General features: G+C 50.5%; 1 protein-coding gene across 1 annotated transcript in view; it reads left to right on the top strand.

Annotated features, from left to right (window-relative positions):
* Window positions 1-20,873, top strand: part of LOC134984909 (oocyte zinc finger protein XlCOF7.1-like) — a 110,234-nt gene that overhangs the window by 45,278 nt on the left and 44,083 nt on the right. The window contains exons 3-4 of the mRNA XM_063950379.1: window positions 6,330-6,521; window positions 10,806-10,929. Coding sequence (XP_063806449.1) covers window positions 6,330-6,521; window positions 10,806-10,929 — 316 coding nt within the window. The remainder of the gene's footprint in view (window positions 1-6,329; window positions 6,522-10,805; window positions 10,930-20,873) is intronic.

The following is a 20,873-nucleotide window of genomic DNA, read 5'->3' on the forward strand; positions in this document are numbered from 1 at the left end:
GTGACATCACATATCTACAGTAATAATACAGGGACATGACTGGGGAAGTGAGGGGATCTGGAAACGTCACAGTGACATCACATATATCTATAGTAATAATACAGAGACATGACTGGGGAGGTGAGGGGATCTGGGAGTGTTACAATGACATCACTTATATCTATAGTGATAATAGAGGGACATGACTGGGGAGGTGAGGGGATCTGGGAGTGTCACAGTGACATAACTTTTCTCTGGCTGGGTCCACAGGTTATCCACAGGATAACAATGGGATATGATGGAGTGACAGCGGATTGGTACCAAACGATCACAAGCTTTCTGGCCTCCCAGGATGCACCAGGCTCGTCCATATATCCCCGCCCACTGGCTCAGTCAAATGCTGCTGTGTTTGGCAGCCCTAAGCTTTCTTATTTTATTTTTGTAGTCTTACTACATTGTTTTAAGTGATCTTTCCTAGCAGCGTCTTACACGCATATTGGAAAGAGTTGCTCCAACAACTATCCGCCGGGTCGCAACAACGCTTACCCACATTACAAGTGCTGTCTCGACGGGCGTCTGTGTCGGATATACTAGCAGGTCCAGCAGACGTTACCAGGCTGTGGCCGGAGCACGGGGAGAAGGTAAGGCATTGGTTCCGCTTAGAAGGGGAATACAGACACAGCCGCACTGTTTTGGGAGGAGGATACCAAACAGTAGCTGGTGCGCCGCCACCACGGGTGCTCCAACGCTAGGTCTTAGGGATCAAAAGGCACCAGGATTAGTTTGAGGCTGCGATCCCTAGGGTTGATGTCAGCGGTGGCGAGTCAGACGCTCTCCTGGCCGCCGCTCCCCCCAGTTCATGACCAGTTTCCGTGCATCTCCAGCCATTAACTGATTGCCTCACTTCCGTCTCAGACGCTGCCACGAGGGGTCTCGGTCGCAGCATAGGCCGCTGCGTCTGTATACACTAAGCATTACCGCTAAGGGACTGGGTCGCAGACATGAGCGTCTGCATGCACTAACGTTCACTGAGCGTTTGTGTCCACTAAAAAGTACCGGAGCGGCAGTGTACACTAGTAGCGTCTGGATCCACTCAGCGTTCGCGAACGTATTGAGCGATCCTGGAAGTGGGGTGAGTCTCCCTGTATCCCACTCTACTGAGTAAGGGTTATACAGCAATAAATTTCTATCTACTTTTGTTAGTATGAATAGTTAAGTTTAGTGCCTATTGCATATGAGTCTGTGTACATTACTGTGGTTTTATTCGCAATGCGTCTGAATACGTTAAATAACTGTATAGAACAGAATGCAGTAGATGTTCTCCTACATTCTTGAAATGTGTTCGTAGTTGATAATATGCTCATGTGACTAATATGTAACGTGACTGACTGCTAGTGTGATTGCTGACTTTATATATGTTTGTCAGTGTTTCTTCTGAGCCTCAGTGCTGGTGCTTGGGTTGGGGTCAGATTGATATCACTTTAATACAAGTAAAGTGATTACAGTCACAGATTGTGTAGTATACTGTGTAAAGCTGATTATTTATCAGGTGTAAGAGCAGCAAAGGTGACGAGGTTACATTAACAGTAACACCAACACTCATAACATGTTTATCCTGCAAGGTGGGGTTATTAGCTCAGCATCTGGCACATGATGGGTAATGTGCAAATTGTTTTGCGTTTCAGCAGATTGCAAGGCAGATCCCTGTTCAACGACAGATAGATCCACCTTGGGCTATGTTTGCACAGACCTTATCCAGTATAGCTGACAGGTTGGTCCCTACAGCTTCAACCTCAGGAATAGGGTACACTATTAACCCATACATGCAGCTCCCGTCTTATGGTTTAGCCCCAACAGCTTCCACAAATCAACTAGCTGATAAACCAAGGGTTAATATATCATCAAATTCACAGGCTACACAGGATGATACAACAGATGATGACTCCATATACGCTACTTCACCATATGAACAACATGTAGAAGGTTTCAGCTCAGAGGATATAGCTGAGTTAATTGTAGCAATGAAGGCTATTCTGTCTCTAGAGGATTCAGCAGAGCCAATAATAAAAACTAAAGCACCTGCGTTTAAACGTCCCAAAACAGTTAGGGTTGAGTTTCCAGGGTCAGAGGAACTGACAGAAATGATGGAGGAAGCTTGGGCTATACCCAATACGAAATATAGAATTAAAAAAAAAATGGGATTCCTATTAGCCTTTTCCAACTGGGGACTGTTTAAAAAGAGAAGTGCCTCCTAAGGTAGATACGCACGTCATTCGATTAGTGCGAAAATCTATTTTGCCTTTATCATCAACATCGTTAAATGATGTCACAGACAGAAGAGTGGATGGGTTTTTGAAAAACATTTTTGCTCTGTCAGGGGCAGTCATAAGGCCAGCTATGGCCTCAGCCTGGATGGCAAAAGCGGTAGTTGAATGGGCTGATGAACTGGAAAATGGGCTCTCAGCACCTACTAGGGAGCAGGAGTCTCATATAGCTCATATAAAACAGGCTGCGTAATTCTTAGAAGAAGCAGCAATGGATATGGGTACGATTACTTCCAAAGCATCAGCCTTAACGGTATCTGCTCACAGAGCAATTTGGCTGCATACATGGAAAGCTGATTCAGAATCCAAGAAGGTTCTGGAAGCTTTGCCTTTTGTTAGGAATATTCTCTTTGGTAAGGAATTGACAGATATTCTGGAGTCAGAAGCAGAGTCCAAGAAGGTCAGGTTTCCTGCCAGTTATAACCCTAGGCCTAGAGGTTCGGAGTTTCGGCCATTTCGGTGGCAAGGTAAAACAAAAGGCAAAAATTATTCTAAGCAGTCCCAGTACTATAAGTCTGGTAAAGCAAAGAAGCAATGGGCCACCAGAGGGCCAGCTTCCAAACCAGAACATAAGCCATCAGCCTGATGGTGCGGGCCTCCATTTGGGGAACCCCAAGGTAGGGGGCGGACTTCTTCAGTTTACACACATATGGCAACAGTCGACGACAGATGCTTGGGTGTAAGAAGTGGTATCTCTGGGTTATGTTTTCCCTTTCAAGAAGCAGCCTCCTCAAAGGTTTTTTTGCACCAGCCCATCTCATATAGAGACGAAGGCCAGAGCCCTGCAAGAAGCAGTTCAGAAATTGCTTCAGTCTGGGGTAATTATTCCAGTACCCCCGGTGCAATGTTGGCAGGGTTTTTACTCCAACCTATTTTTGGTTCAGAAACCAAATGGATAATTCCGGGCAATTCTCAATCTCAAAACGTTAAACAGATAAATTTGGGTCCCAAGGTTCCACATGGAGACATTACGCTCCATAGTTTTGGCCATGGAATCAGGGGGTTACATGGTATCTCTGGATATACAGGATGCTTACCTGCATGTGCCTATAGCATTGTCCCATCAGTGTTACCTCAGGTTCGCCATCCTCCGGCAACATTTTCAGTTCCAGGCCTTACCCTTTGGGTTAGCCACAGCCCCCAGAGTATTTACCAAGACCATGGTGGTTATGGCAGTTTATCTCCAAACAGGGGATAAGGATTTTTCCATACCTCGACGATCTTTTAATCCTGGCACAATCCCAGGAACTGCTTTTGAGCCATCTCCAACAGTCAATAGCTTGTCTACAGAAACACGGATGGCTCATAAATTGGGCAAAGTCGTCTCTGATTCCGTCACAGAGGATGATTCAAGTCTGCAGGAAATGTTCTTACCTCGGGAAAAGATATCCAAGGTGCAGTTAATGACTCAGGAATTGTTACACAGTCAGACAATATCAATTCACGCAGCAATGCGAGTGATGGGTTTGATGGTGTCTACATTCGACATGGTGGAATATGCACAATTCCACTCAAGACCTCTACAGCATCTGATTCTGGCCAGATGGAATGGAGTACATCAGAAAATAAAGAAACAAATGATGGTACTTCCAGTAAAAGTAAAAAGGTCATTAGTCTGGTGGCTACAGACATCCCATCTAGACAAGGGAAGACCCTTTTGGATATCAGATTGGGAGATCCGAACGGATGCCAGTCTACAGGGCTGGGGAGCAATGTCCGGAAGATTATGGTTCCAGGGACAATGGACCACAGAAGAAAGTCGCCTGTCAATAAACCTGTTGGAACTCCGGGCCATATACATGGCACTGATTCAGGCAAAGGACATTCTGCAAGGAAAACCAGTCCAGATCCGCTCGGACAATGCAACGGCAGTAGCGTACCTCAACCATCACTGAGGAACTCGCAGGCAAAAAGTTATGAAAGAGGTAAGTCGCATACTAAGGTGGGCAGAACTCCATCTTCCAGCATTGTCCGCAGTGTTCGCTCCAGGAGTCCTAAACTGGGAAGCGGACTTTCTCAGTTGAAACACCATTCAAGTAAGCGAATGGGCTCTACACCCAGAGGTCTTTCAGACTCTAGTAGACAAGGGGGGTTGCCAGAGATAGATCTCATGGCGTCCCGTCTGAACAACAAGGTTCCGGCATACAGGTTAAGAACAAAGGACCCCGAAGCGATCCTTGTGGACGCACTGTCAGTGAAATGGGACTTTCATCTGGTATATCTGTTTCCTCCAATCCCCCTGCTACCCAGGGTGGTGAGGAAAATAAAGCAAGCAAAGAGTGCCGTGATTCTGATAGCTCCGGCTTGGCCCAGAAGGCATTGGTACATAGATCTGCAGAGGATGTCAATGGATGCTCCAATTCTGCTCCCTTAACGTCCAGATCTACAGATGCAGGCTCCTTGTTATCACAGGCATCTGGATCGGCTGTCTTTGACGGCATGGCTGTTGAAACCTCTATACTGAAGTCAAGAATATTCTCACAACAGGTAATTCAAACTATGCTCAGAGCAAGGAAACCTTCCTCAGCTCGCATATATCACCGAATATGGCAAGCCTATATTCATTGGTGCAGTGAAAGAAGTATGGATCCAAAATCTATCAGAGTATCCAGAATCTTAGATTTCCTTCAGGCAGGAATGGATAAGGGTTTGAAGGTGGCTTCCTTGAGAGTTCAAGTGTCAGCATTAACTGTATGGTTTCAAAAGAAGATTGCTACCTTACAGGATGTGCATACTTTTTTCCAGGGAGTGCTGCGCATTCAACCACCCTTTGTTCCTCCTGCAGTACCTTGGGATTTAAGTCTGGTCCTCAAAGCCCTTCAGGGTGCTCCGTATGAACCACTTAATAAAGTGGATCTTAAATGGTTGACAGCTAAAGTACTCTTTCTACTGACTATGACATCAGCTAGAAGAGCTTTATCCAGATGAAGCGGTTCTCAGAACTAGGTCTAGTTATCTTCCTAAGGTGGTCTCTAAGTTTCACCTTAACAAAGAAATTGTAGTCCCGGCTTTCCAGGTGTCAGGACTTTCTGCGGGAGAAGCGTCGCTGGATGTAGTCCGTGCATTAAGAATCTACTTGGATCGTACCAGTGCCATGCTCTACAGATTTCACAAGAGGGGATGGCCTGCTACTAAACAGATGTTAGCAAGATGGCTTCGAAGGACAATTTCAGAAGCATATTCTCGAGCTGATCTCCCTGTTTCGGCCAATGTCTCTGCTCACTCAACAAGTAAGGTAGGTCCTTCATAGGCAGCACAACATGGTGCTTCAGCAGAACAGATATGTAAGGCAGCCACATGGTCTTCCATTAACACATTCATTAGACATTACGCTTTGGATACGTTTGCATCTCATGACGCTGAATTCGGGCTTAAGGTTCTCCTGTCTAATCAGCAGCGTCCCCACCACTAAAAATTGCTTTGGGAAATCCCATTGTTATCCTGTGGATAACCTGTGGACCCTGCCGGAGAAATATACGTTATGGTGAGAACTTACCGTTGATAATGGTATTTCTCCTATGTCCACAAGGATCCCACCCTGACGCACCTGATTTGAGAATCTTTATACTCACTAACCTCTTCCCTCTTGTATGGAAGGGTGTGTATGTGTGTTCTTCTCGCCTGAATAGGGTTCTACATAATGCTCCTGACTAAATGCTTTGGAATACAACTGATTTGACAGAGCCAGTGGGCGGGGATATATGGACGAGCCCGTTTCATCCTGGGAGGCCAGAAAGCTTGTGATTGTTTGGTACCAATCCGCTGTCGCTCCATCATATTCCATTGTTAACCTGTGGAAACCTGTGGACATAGGAGAAATACTGTTATCAACGGTAAGTTCTTACCATAACGTATATATATCTATAGTAATAATACAGGGACATGACTGGGGAGGTGAGGCGACCTGGGAGTGTCAAAGTGACCACTTATATCTATACTAATAATACAGGGACATAACTGGGGGGGGGGGGGTGAGGGGAACTGGGGGTGTATACAGTGATATTTAGTGTCTCCCCACATACACAGGATTACACAGTAGTGAAGAAGACATCTGGTGAGTGTGAGACACCCAGCAGCCATTCCCATGTGCCAGGAGGACTGAGCAGGACCCAGAGCCCCATCCTGGTGCCTCCACCTCACTCACTGATACATAAAAGACACAATGACCAGAAGATCCTGGAACTCACCAACAAGATCATTCAGCTGCTGACTGGAGAGGTGACTTCTGGGAATGGGACATTATACAGTAACACCAGGGGATGTGTCTGGGTGATGACCGGAGAGGTGACTGCTGGGAATGGGGCATTATACAGTAACACCGGGGGACGTGTCTGGGTGATGATTGGAGAGGTGACTGCTGGGAATGGAACATTATACAGTAACACCAGGGGACGTGTCTGGGTGATGACCGGAGAGGTGACTGCTGGGAATGGGACATTATACAGTAACACCGGGGGACGTGTCTGGGTGATGACTGGAGAGGTGACTGCTGGGAATGGGGCATTATATAGGAACACCAGGGGACATGTCTGGGTGATGACTGGAGAGGTGACTGCTGGGAACTGGACATTATACAGTAACACCAGGGGATGTGTCTGGGTGACGACTGGAGAGGTGACTGCTGGGAATGGGACATTATACAGTTACACCGGGGGATGTGTCTGGGTGATGACCGGAGAGGTGACTGCTGGGAATGGGGCATTATACAGTAACACCGGGGGACGTGTCTGGGTGATGATTGGAGAGGTGACTGCTGGGAATGGGGCATTATACAGTAACACCAGGGGATGTGTCTGGGTGATGACTGGAGAGGTGACTGCTGGGAATGAGACATTATACAGTAACACCGGGGGACGTGTCTGGGTGATAACTGGAGAGGTGACTGCTGGGAATAGGACATTATACAGTAACACCGGGGGATGTGTCTGGGTGATGACTGGAGAGGTGACTGCAGGGAATGGGACATTATACATTAACACAGGGGGATGTGTCTGGATGGTTACTGGAGAGGTGACTGCCGGGAATGGGACATTATACAGTAACACCGGAGGATGTGTCTGGATGATGACTAGAGAGGTGACTGCCGGGAATGGGACATTATACAGTAACACCGGAGGATGTGTCCGGGTGATGACTGGAGAGGTGACTGCTGGGAATGGGGCATTATACAGTAACACCAGGGGACGTGTCTGGGTGATGACTGGAGAGGTGACTGCCGGGAATGGGACATTATACAGTAACACGAGGGACGTATCCGTGTGATGACTGGAGAGGTGACTGCTGGGAATGGGACATTATACAGTAACACCGGGGGATGTGTCTGGGTAATGACTGGAGAGGTGACTGCTGGGAATGGGCCATTATACAGTAACACCAGGGGATGTGTCTGGGTGATGACTGGAGAGTTGATGGCTGGGAATGGGACATTATACAGTAACACCAGGGGACGTGTCTGTGTGATGACTGGAGAGGTGACTGCTGGGAATGGGACATTATACAGTAACACTAGGGGATGTCTGGGTGATGACTGGAGATGTGACTGCTGGGAATGGGGCATGATACAGTAACACGAAGGACGTGTCCGGGTGATGACTGGAGAGGTGACTGCTGGGAATGGGACATTATACAGTAACACCAGGGGATGTGTCTGGGTAATGACTGAAGAGGTGACTGCTGGGAATGGGGCATTATACAGTAACACCGGGGGACGTGTCTGGGTGATGACTGGAGAGGTGACTGCTGGGCATGGGGCATTATACAGTAACACCGGGGGACGTGTCTGGGTGATGATTGGAGAGGTGACTGCCAGGAATGGGACATTATACAGTAACACCAGGGGACGTGTCTGGGTGATGACCGGAGAGGTGACTGCTGGGAATGGGGCATTATACAGTAACACCGGGGGACGTGTCTGGGTGATGATTGGAGAGGTGACTGCTGGGAATGGGACATTATACAGTAACACCAGGGGACGTGTCTGGGTGATGACCGGAGAGGTGACTGCTGGGAATGGGACATTATACAGTAACACCGGGGGACGTGTCTGGGTGATGACTGGAAAGGTGACTGCTGGGAATGGGGCATTATACAGTAACACCAGGGGATGTGTCTGGGTGATGACTGGAGAGGTGACTGCTGGGAATGAGACATTATACAGTAACACCAGGGGATGTGTCTGGGTGATGACTGGAGAGGTGACTGCTGGGAATGGGGCATTATACAGTAACACTGGGGGATGTGTCTGAGTGATGACTGGAGAGGTGACTGCTGGGAATGGGACATTATACAGTAACTACAATGGACGTGTCTGGGCGATGACTGGAGAGGTAACTGCTGGGAATAGGGCATTATACAGTAACACCGGGGGACGTGTCTGGGTGATGACCGGAGAGGTGACTGCTGGGAATGGGACATTATACAGTAACACCGGGGGACGTGTCTGGGTGATGACTGGAAAGGTGACTGCTGGGAATGGGACATTATACAGTAACACCGGGGGACGTGTCTGGGTGATGACTGGAAAGGTGACTGCTGGGAATGGGACATTATACAGTAACACCAGGGGATGTGTCTGGGTGATTACTGGAGAGGTGACTGCTGGGAATGGGACATTATACAGTAACACCAGGGGACGTGTCTGGGTGATGATTGGAGAGGTGACTGCTGGGAATGGGACATTATACAGTAACATCGGGGGATGTGTCTGGATGATGACTGGAGAGGTGACTGCTGGGAATGGGACATTATACAGTAACACCGGGAGACGTGTCCGGGTGATGACTGGAGAGGTGACTGCCGGGAATGGGGCATTATACAGTAACACCGGGGGACGTGTCTGGGTAATAACTGGAGAGGTGACTGCTGGGAATGGGACATTATACAGTAACACCAGGGGATGTGTCTGGGTGATGACTGGAGAGGTGACTGCCGGGAATGGGACATTATACAGTAACACCAGGGGACGTGTCTGGGTGATGATTGGAGAGGTGACTGCCGAGAATGGGACATTATACAGTAACACCAGGGGATGTGTCTGGGTGATGACTGGAGAGGTGACTGCTGGGAATGGGACATTATACAGTAACACCAGGGGATGTGTCTGGGTGATTACTGGAGAGGTGACTGCTGGGAATGGGACATTATACAGTAACACCAGGGGATGTGTCTGGGTGATGATTGGAGATGGGACATTATACAGTAACACCAGGGGATGTGTCTGGGTGATGACTGGAGAGGTGACTGCTGGGAATGCTACATTATACAGTAACACCAGGGGACGTGTCTGGGTGATGATTGGAGAGGTGACTGCTGGGAATGGGACATTATACAGTAACACCAGGGGACGTGTCTGGGTGATGATTGGAGAGGTGACTGCTGGGAATGGGACATTATACAGTAACACCAGGGGATGTGTCTGGGTGATGACTGGAGAGGTGACTGCTGGGAATGGGACATTATACGGTAACACCAGGGGATGTGTCTGGGTGATGACTGGAGAGGTGACTGCTGGAAATGGGACATTATACAGTAACACCAGGGGACGTGTCTGGGTGATGATTGGAGAGGTGACTGCTGGGAATGGGACATTATACAGTAACACCAGGGGACGTGTCTGGGTGATGACTGGAGAGGTGACTGCTGGGAATGGGACACTATATAGTAACACCAGGGGACGTGTCTGGGTGATCACTGGAGAGGTGACTGCTGGGAATGGGACATTATACAGTAACACCAGGGGATGTGTCTGGGTGATGATTGGAGAGGTGACTGCAAGGAATGGGACATTATACAGTAACACCAGGGGATGTGTCTGGGTGATGACTGGAGAGGTGACTGCTGGGAATGGGACATTATGCAGTAACACCAGGGGATGTGTCTGGGTGATGACTGGAGAGGTGACTGCTGGAAATGGGACATTATGCAGTAACACCAGGGGACGTGTCTGGGTGATGATTGGAGAGGTGACTGCTGGGAATGGGACATTATACAGTAACACCAGGGGATGTGTCTGGGTGATGACTGGAGAGGTGACTGCTGGGAATGGGACATTATACAGTAACACCAGGGGACGTGTCTGGGTGATCACTGGAGAGGTGACTGCTGGGAATGGGACATTATACAGTAACACCAGGGGACGTGTCTGGGTGATGACTGGAGAGGTGACTGCTGGGAATGGGACATTATACAGTGACACCAGGGGACGTGTCTGGGTGATGACTGGAGAGGTGACTGCTGGGAATGGGACATTATACAGTAACACCAGGGGATGTGTCTGGGTGATGACTGGAGAGGTGACTGCTGGAAATGGGACATTATACAGTAACACCAGGGGACGTGTCTGGGTGATGATTGGAGAGGTGACTGCTGGGAATGGGGCATTATACAGTAACACCAGGGGATGTGTCTGGGTGATGACTGGAGAGGTGACTGCTGGGAATGGGACATTGTACAGTAACACCAGGGGACGTGTCTGGGTGATGACTGTATCATTGTGTGTGTCAGGTTCCTGTAAGATATGAGAACATCACTGTCTATTTCTCCATGGAGGAGTGGGAGTATTTGGAAGCGCACAGGGATCTGTACGAGGATGTGCGGATGGACAGTCACCGGCCCCTCACATCACCAGGTAAGAGGTTATTTCTTATCATATACTTCGTTCACTTCATCATCCCTTCTGGTAACTGCTTCTTTACAATTGGTACAGTGACTTAATAATATAGGGTCTGATTCAGAATACCCGCAGCTGCATCCTTCCCTTCTATAGTACCACCGTCTTAGTACTGCCTCATATGTTTGCCCTACAGCAGGTACAGTCCCTCCGTCTGAGTAATGCCTCCTATGTGTGCCCTATAGCAGGTACAGTCCCTCTGTCTGAGTACCGCCTCCTATGTGTGCCCTATAGCAGGTACAGCTCCTCCGTCTGAGTACCGCCTCCTATGTGTGCCCTATAGCAGGTACAGTCCCTCCGTCTGAGTACTGCCTCCTATGTGTGCCCTATAGCAGGTACAGTCCCTCTGTCTGAGTACCGCCTCCTATGTGTGCCCTATAGCAGGTACAGCTCCTCCGTCTGAGTACAGCCTCCTATGTTTTCCCTATAGCAGGTACAGTACCTCCGTCTGAGTAATGCCTCATATGTGTGCCCTTTAGCAGGTACAGTCCCTCCGTCAGAGTACTGCCTCCTATGTGTGCCCTATTGCAGGTACAGTCCCTCCGTCTGAGTACTGCCTCCTATGTGTGCCCTATAGCAGGTACAGTCCCTCCGTCTGAGTAATGCCTCATATGTGTGCCCTATAGCAGGTACAGTCCCTCCGTCTGAGTACTGCCTCCTATGTGTGCCCTATAGCAGGTACAGTCCCTCCGTCTGAGTACTGCCTCCTATGTGTGCCCTAAAGCAGGTACAGTCCCTCCGTCTGAGTACTGCCTCCTATGTGTTCCCTATAGCAGGTACAGTCCCTCCGTCTGAGTACTGCCTCCTATGTTTGCCCAATAGCAGGTACAGTCCCTCCGTCTGAGTACTGCCTCCTATGTGTGCCCCATAGCAGGTACAGTTCCTCCGTCTGAGTACTGCCTTCTATGTGTGCCCTTTAGCAGGTACAGTCCCTCCGCCTGAGTACTGCCTCCTATGTGTGCCCTATAGCAGGTACAGTCCCTCCGTCTGAGTACTGCCTCCTATGTTTGCCCAATAGCAGGTACAGTCCCTCCGTCTGAGTACTGCCTCCTATGTGTTCCCTATAGCAGGTACAGTCCCTCTGTCTGAGTACTGCCTCCTATGTGTGCCCCATAGCAGGTACAGTTCCTCCGTCTGAGTAATGCCTCCTATGTGTTCCCTATAGCAGGTACAGTCCCTCCGTCTGAGTACCGCCTTCTATGTGTGCCCTTTAGCAGGTACAGTCCCTCCGTCTGAGTACTGCTACTATGTGTGCTCGTAGCAGGCACAGTCCCTCCGTCTGAGTACCGCCTCCTATGTGTGCCCTATAGCAGGTACAGTCCCTCCATCTGAGTACTGCCTCCTATGTGTTCCCTATAGCAGGTACAGTCCCTCCGTCTGAGTACCGCCTCCTATGTGTGCCCTATAGCAGGTACAGTCCCTCCGTCTGAGTACCGCCTCCTATGTGTGCCCTATAGCAGGTACAGTCCCTCCGTCTGAGTACCGCCTCCTATGTGTTCCCTATAGCAGGTACAGTCCCTCCGTCTGAGTACCGCCTCCTATGTGTGCCCTATAGCAGGTACAGTCCCTCCGTCTGAGTACCGCCTCCTATGTGTGCCCTATAGCAGGTACAGTCTCTCCGTCTGAGTACTGCCTCCTATCTGTGCCCAATAGCAGGTACAGTCCCTCCGCCTGAGTACTGCCTCCTATGTGTACCCTTTAGTAGGTACAGCCCCTCCGTCTGAGTACTGCCTCCTATGTGTGCCCAATAGCAGGTACAGTCCCTCCGTCTGAGTACTGCCTTCTATGTGTGCCCAATAGCAGGTACAGTCCCTCCGTCTGAGTACTGCCTCCTATGTGTACCCTTTAGTAGGTACAGTCCCTCCGTCTGAGTACTGCCTCCTATGTGTGCCCTATAGCAGGTACAGTCCCTCCGTCTGAGTACTGCCTCCTATGTGTTCCCTATAGCAGGTACAGTCCCTCCGTCTGAGTACCACCTCGTATGTGTGCCCTATAGCAGGTACAGTCCCTCCGTCTGAGTACCGCCTCCTATGTGTTCCCTATAGCAGGTACAGTCCCTCCGTCTGAGTACCGCCTCCTATGTGTTCCCTATAGCAGGTACAGTCCCTCCGTCTGAGTACCACCTCGTATGTGTGCCCTATAGCAGGTACAGTCACTCCGTCTGAGTAATGCCTCCTATGTGTACCCTATAGCAGGTACAGTCCCTCCGTCTGATTTATGCCTCCTATGTGTGCCCTATAGCAGGTACAGTCCCTCCATCTGAGTACCGCCTCCTATGTGTTCCCTATAGCAGGTACAGTCCCTCCGTCTGAGTACCGCCTCCTATGTGTGCCCTATAGCAGGTACAGTCCCTCAGTCTGAGTAATGCCTCCTATGTGTGCCCTATAGCAGGTACAGTCCCTCAGTCTGAGTAATGCCTCCTATGTGTACCCTATAGCAGGTACAGTCCCTCCGTCTGAGTAATGCCTCCTATGTGTGCCCTATGGCAGGTACAGTCCCTCCGTCTGAGTACCGCCTCCTATGTGTGCCCTATAGCAGGTACAGTCCCTCCGTCTGAGTACTGCCTCCTATGTGTGCCCTATAGCAGGTACAGTCCCTCAGTCTGAGTACTGCCTCCTATGTGTGCCCTATGGCAGGTACAGTCCCTCCGTCTGAGTATCGCCTCATATGTGTGCCCTATAGCAGGTACAGTCCCTCCGTCTGAGTAATGCCTCCTATGTGTGCCCTATGGCAGGTACAGTCCCTCCGTCTGAGTACTGCCTCCTATGTGTGCCCTATGGCAGGTACAGTCCCTCCGTCTGAGTACTGCCTCCTATGTGTGCCCTATAGCAGGTACAGTCCCTCCGTCTGAGTACTGCCTCCTATGTGTGCCCTATAGCAGGTACAGTCCCTCCGTCTGAGTACTGCCTCCTATGTGTGCCCTATAGCAGGTACAGTCCCTCCATCTGAGTACTGCCTCCTATGTGTGCCCTATAGCAGGTACAGTCCCTCCGTCTGAGTACCGCCTCCTATGTGTGCCCTATAGCAGGTACAGTCCCTCAGTCTGAGTAATGCCTCCTATGTGTGCCCTATAGCAGGTACAGTCCCTCCATCTGAGTACCGCCTCCTATGTGTTCCCTATAGCAGGTACAGTCCCTCCGTCTGAGTACCGCCTCCTATGTGTGCCCTATAGCAGGTACAGTCCCTCAGTCTGAGTAATGCCTCCTATGTGTGCCCTATAGCAGGTACAGTCCCTCAGTCTGAGTAATGCCTCCTATGTGTGCCCTATAGCAGGTACAGTCCCTCCGTCTGAGTAATGCCGCCTATGTGTGCCCTATGGCAGGTACAGTCCCTCCGTCTGAGTACTGCCTCCTATGTGTGCTCGTAGCAGGTACAGTCCCTCAGTCTGAGTACTGCCTCCTATGTGTGCCCTATGGCAGGTACAGTCCCTCCGTCTGAGTACCGCCTCCTATGTGTGCCCTATAGCAGGTACAGTCCCTCCGTCTGAGTACCGCCTCCTATGTGTGCCCTATAGCAGGTACAGTCCCTCCGTCTGAGTACCGCCTCCTATGTGTGCCCTATAGCAGGTACAGTCCCTCCATCTGAGTACTGCCTCCTATGTGTTCCCTATAGCAGGTACAGTCCCTCCGTCTGAGTACCGCCTCCTATGTGTGCCCTATAGCAGGTACAGTCCCTCCGTCTGAGTACTGCCTCCTATGTGTACCCTATAGCAGGTACAGTCCCTCCATCTGATTTATGCCTCCTATGTGTGCCCTATAGCAGGTACAGTCCCTCCATCTGAGTACCGCCTCCTATGTGTTCCCTATAGCAGGTACAGTCCCTCCGTCTGAGTACCGCCTCCTATGTGTGCCCTATAGCAGGTACAGTCCCTCAGTCTGAGTAATGCCTCCTATGTGTACCCTATAGCAGGTACAGTCCCTCCGTCTGAGTAATGCCGCCTATGTGTGCCCTATGGCAGGTACAGTCCCTCCGTCTGAGTACTGCCTCCTATGTGTTCCCTATAGCAGGTACAGTCCCTCCGTCTGAGTACTGCCTCCTATGTGTTCCCTATAGCAGATACAGTCCCTCCGTCTGAGTACTGCCTCCTATGTGTTCCCTATAGCAGGTACAGTCCCTCCGTCTGAGTACTGCCTCCTATGTGTGCCCTATAGCAGGTACAGTCCCTTCGTCTGAGTACTGCCTCCTATGTGTGCCCTATAGCAGGTACAGTCCCTCCATCTGAGTACTGCCTCCTATGTGTGCCCTATAGCAGGTACAGTCCCTCCGTCTGAGTACTGCCTCCTATGTGTTCCCTATAGCAGGTACAGTCCCTTCATCTGAGTACTGCCTCCTATGTGTGCCCTATAGCAGGTACAGTCCCTCCGTCTGAGTACTGCCTCCTATGTGTGCCCTATAGCAGGTACAGTCCCTCCATCTGAGTACTGCCTCCTATGTGTTCCCTATAGCAGGTACAGTCCCTCCGTCTGAGTACTGCCTCCTATGTGTGCCCTATAGCAGGTACAGTCCCTCCGTCTGAGTACCGCCTCCTATGTGTGCCCTATAGCAGGTACAGTCCCTCCGTCTGAGTACTGCCTCCTATGTGTACCCTATAGCAGGTACAGTCCCTCCATCTGATTTATGCCTCCTATGTGTGCCCTATAGCAGGTACAGTCCCTCCATCTGAGTACCGCCTCCTATGTGTTCCCTATAGCAGGTACAGTCCCTCCGTCTGAGTACCGCCTCCTATGTGTGCCCTATAGCAGGTACAGTCCCTCAGTCTGAGTAATGCCTCCTATGTGTACCCTATAGCAGGTACAGTCCCTCCGTCTGAGTAATGCCGCCTATGTGTGCTCTATGGCAGGTACAGTCCCTCCGTCTGAGTACTGCCTCCTATGTGTGCTCGTAGCAGGTACAGTCCCTCAGTCTGAGTACTGCCTCCTATGTGTGCCCTATGGCAGGTACAGTCCCTCCGTCTGAGTACCGCCTCCTATGTGTGCCCTATAGCAGGTACAGTCCCTCCGTCTGAGTACCGCCTCCTATGTGTGCCCTATAGCAGGTACAGTCCCTCCATCTGAGTACCGCCTCCTATGTGTTCCCTATAGCAGGTACAGTCCCTCAGTCTGAGTAATGCCTCCTATGTGTACCCTATAGCAGGTACAGTCCCTCAGTCTGAGTAATGCCTCCTATGTGTACCCTATAGCAGGTACAGTCCCTCCGTCTGAGTAATGCCGCCTATGTGTGCTCTATGGCAGGTACAGTCCCTCCGTCTGAGTACTGCCTCCTATGTGTGCTCGTAGCAGGTACAGTCCCTCAGTCTGAGTACTGCCTCCTATGTGTGCCCTATGGCAGGTACAGTCCCTCCGTCTGAGTACCGCCTCCTATGTGTGCCCTATAGCAGGTACAGTCCCTCCGTCTGAGTACCGCCTCCTATGTGTGCCCTATAGCAGGTACAGTCCCTCCGTCTGAGTACCGCCTCCTATGTGTGCCCTATAGCAGGTACAGTCCCTCCGTCTGAGTACTGCCTCCTATGTGTGCCCTATAGCAGGTACAGTCCCTCCGTCTGAGTACCGCCTCCTATGTGTGCCCTATAGCAGGTACAGTCCCTCCGTCTGAGTACTGCCTCCTATGTGTACCCTATAGCAGGTACAGTCCCTCCGTCTGATTTATGCCTCCTATGTGTGCCCTATAGCAGGTACAGTCCCTCCATCTGAGTACTGCCTCCTATGTGTTCCCTATAGCAGGTACAGTCCCTCCGTCTGAGTACCGCCTCCTATGTGTGCCCTATAGCAGGTACAGTCCCTCCGTCTGAGTAATGCCTCCTATGTGTGCCCTATAGCAGGTACAGTCCCTCAGTCTGAGTAATGCCTCCTATGTGTGCCCTATAGCAGGTACAGTCCCTCAGTCTGAGTACTGCCTCCTATGTGTGCCCTATAGCAGGTACAGTCCCTCCATCTGAGTAATGCCGCCTATGTGTGCCCTATGGCAGGTACAGTCCCTCCGTCTGAGTAATGCCTCCTATGTGTGCCCTATAGCAGGTACAGTCCCTCCGTCTGAGTACCACCTCCTATGTGTGCCCTATAGCAGGTACAGTCCCTCCGTCTGAGTACCGCCTCCTATGTGTGCCCTATAGCAGGTACAGTCCCTCCGTCTGAGTACTGCCTCCTATGTGTACCCTATAGCAGGTACAGTCCCTCCGTCTGATTTATGCCTCCTATGTGTGCCCTATAGCAGGTACAGTCTCTCCATCTGAGTACCGCCTCCTATGTGTTCCCTATAGCAGGTACAGTCCCTCCGTCTGAGTACCGCCTCCTATGTGTGCCCTATAGCAGGTACAGTCCCTCCGTCTGAGTAATGCCTCCTATGTGTGCCCTATAGCAGGTACAGTCCCTCAGTCTGAGTAATGCCTCCTATGTGTGCCCTATAGCAGGTACAGTCCCTCAGTCTGAGTAATGCCTCCTATGTGTACCCTATAGCAGGTACAGTCCCTCCGTCTGAGTAATGCCGCCTATGTGTGCCCTATGGCAGGTACAGTCCCTCCGTCTGAGTACTGCCTCCTATGTGTGCTCGTAGCAGGTACAGTCCCTCAGTCTGAGTACTGCCTTCTATGTGTGCCCTATGGCAGGTACAGTCCCTCCGTCTGAGTAATGCCTCCTATGTGTGCCCTATAGCAGGTACAGTCCCTCCGTCTGAGTACCGCCTCCTATGTGTTCCCTATAGCAGGTACAGTACCTCCGTCTGAGTAATGCCTCATATGTGTGCCCTATAGCAGGTACAGTCCCTCCGTCTGAGTACTGCCTCCTATGTGTGCCCTATAGCAGGTACAGTCCCTCCGTCTGAGTACTGCCTCCTATGTGTGTCCTATGGCAGGTACAGTCCCTCCGTCTGAGTACCGCCTCCTATGTGTGCCCTATAGCAGGTACAGTCCCTCCGTCTGAGTACCGCCTCCTATGTGTGCCCTATAGCAGGTACAGTCCCTCCGTCTGAGTACCGCCTCCTATGTGTGCCCTATAGCAGGTACAGTCCCTCAGTCTGAGTACTGCCTCCTATGTGTGCCCTATGGCAGGTACAGTCCCTCCGTCTGAGTACTGCCTCCTATGTGTGCCCTATAGCAGGTACAGTCCCTCCATCTGAGTACTGCCTCCTATGTGTGCCCTATAGCAGGTACAGTCCCTCCGTCTGAGTACCGCCACACTTACAGTCCCTCCGTCTGAGTACTGCCACTCAGAGTGACCCCACTTAACCTCGCGGTCTACTGCAGACCGCAAAGTTCCCACCATTGGATATAATGTAGTGCCGCTGTGCTACATTATATCCACAGTGCTCCGCCTGACTGACAGTGCAGGAGCGCACAGCCAATCAGGAGAGTGCCATGACGTGGCCACCCTGATTGGCTGAAGGGACCCTGTTTGACAGGAGTCACGGGGGGACCCGGCAGTCGGGGAAAGGGGATCTATGTGTAAACATGGGACCCCTTTCAGTGCGTCTATCGGGTTTTTCGTTGTTGTGTTTTTACAAGTCCCTGGATTATAACTTATAAGAAGAGACCGATCTACACAGGATTGTTTGTAAGTATAAATTTATTTACAGGTGCCCCTGGATTCTACTGGACAAGGGGACCGACTGCTTCCTGTCAACATAGGTAAGTATGTATGTATGTAAGTGTACATGTATGTGCATTAAACTTTTACTTTCACAGTGCCTGTGTTCTGTTTTTATTTGGGTATTTTTTTTGTAGTAGAACTACAGGTACCAGCGGGCCCGTTTCTCCCCCGCATGCTGGTACTTGTGGTTCTCTAAGTTCCAGCTTGTGGGGTAGGCTTGCTGGGACTTGTAGTTCTGCTATTAAAAACAATATTTTTTTTTGTCACAAAAGGCTATCAGCCTCCCATCCACCACCCACGGATGGGAGGGACAGCCTCAGGCTTAACCCCTGGCCATTGGGTGGCAGGAGGGGGGGACCCCTTGATTTAAGGCTTCCCCACTCCTCCAGGGTACCCCGGCCAGGGGTGACTAGTTGGAGATTTAATGCCAGGGCCGCAGGGACCGATATAAAAGTGTCCCCCGGCTGTGGCATTATGTATCTGGCTAGTGGAGCCCGGTGCTGGTGGTAAAAAAACGGGGGACCACTACGTTTTTTGGCCTCCTGTATTTTTTGCACAGGACCAGGCGCAGAGCCCGGTGCTGGTTGTTTAAATATGGGGGAACCCCAGTCAGTTTTTTCCCTGTATTTTTACATCCAGGGTTAGGGTTATGCTTAGGAGGGGGGACCCCACACAAATTATTTTAACATTTTGACACTAAACAGACCCTTTCCCATAGATAACCATGCACAGATCTCACTGATCCGTGCATGATTATCCAAACTCGCCAGGAACAAGCAGGTCGATTTTTTTGCTGCTTTTTTTTCATACGAATCACAAAAAAATACACCCGCAATTGAGCACTCAGAGACTAACACCCAAATACGAATGATTAGTGAATACCCGTGTTGTATGAAATAACAGCCGCGTTTGACCGATGGTCTATTCATTCGTATTTCTGAACTTTGCCGTCAAAACCATTACGAATAGCCCAAACACTGTCGGGATTTGTGCTTAGTAAATTCCCGTGTTGCCACTTAGAAAAAAACACACAAATCGGACAAAATGGTGACTTTAGTAAATAAACCCCCTAGTGTTTGTCTCCCAGTGGCTGACCACTCTCCGGTCTTGCTCTGTCCTCGGAGGCTCGCCTTTGGAAAGATGATCCTTACAGGCTGTATGTAATGGTGGAAAGACTTCATTACATGTGGGATTAGAGTGGTGTTGAGGCGTCATCACATAATGAGCTACTCTCTTTCCCCTGGAAGGAAGGACTCTGTTAGGAGAAGGATTCTTGTCTGTTTTCCTCCCTCACGCCTGCACTTAGATCACGTAGTGCCATCATCTTACCCAGAAACTAGGCAGGATGAGTCGGAGGTGCCACAGATTCCATGGAAGCCATGGAGAGTCACGGGCATTGTGCTGGGCACTGGAGCCGGCAGGAAGGATGGGGGCCCTCACACCACCAGCGTACATGTGGGGAGAGAGATTGAGAGGGTTACAGCCACTGGGAACTGGACTAGGCCTCACTCCCTGCACAAGAGAGGTGACTGGATCCACTCTGACAATAGGGTGGATGCGCTCAGTACCTACCCTGGCAGCGGGGGTAACATGTTGAGATAAGTCATCCAGCTGGCTGGGCCAGGAGGAACAATCCTACCCATCAGATGGTTTAGTCCAGCAGGTGAAGAAGATGAGATGGAAACGCCTTCCCCCTCCTCAGTCTACTCCAGGAAGTGCAGTGAGTTTCTGTTTCTTCAGATATTCTGCTGTATCTCTGGGGTGTGTGTCCGTGTTTCCATATCACTGGGTTTGAGGGATTGCCTTTAATGCATCATGTCTGATAAGGGTAATGCCAGCAAGTCTAAGGTCTGGAGGTGGGAAGGTTCATGTTGTTTCTGAGCCTCAGAGATGCAATGGAAGAACCAGCATGGGTGGGTGTAGTATGGTATGCCGGCGACCAGCATACCGGTGCCGGGATCCCGACCGCCAGCATACCGACAGCGTGACGAGCGCAAATGAGCCCCTTGCGGGCTTGCTGCGCACGCCGCGCTATTTATTCTCCCTCCAGGGGGGTCGTGGACCCCCAAGAGGGAGAAAAAGTTTTGGGATTCCGGCGCCGGTATACTGTGCGCGGGATCCAGACAGCCGGCAAACTGAAGACCACCCAGCATGGGTTACATGTTGTATTGTCCATAGCCTCGGTAATGAGAGAATACAATCCAGTAGTTACAGAAAGTATTGCTGCGGATACTGGGGACAAGGCACAGCGTATCCCTTCCATGGAAAGGACATCACTGAGGAACTGCTGGCCTAAGTAGAGGAAGGTCAATCTGTCTCTTT

This window comes from Pseudophryne corroboree, assembly GCF_028390025.1.
Source record: "Pseudophryne corroboree isolate aPseCor3 chromosome 3 unlocalized genomic scaffold, aPseCor3.hap2 SUPER_3_unloc_91, whole genome shotgun sequence".
NCBI classification, from domain to species: Eukaryota; Metazoa; Chordata; class Amphibia; order Anura; family Myobatrachidae; genus Pseudophryne; species Pseudophryne corroboree.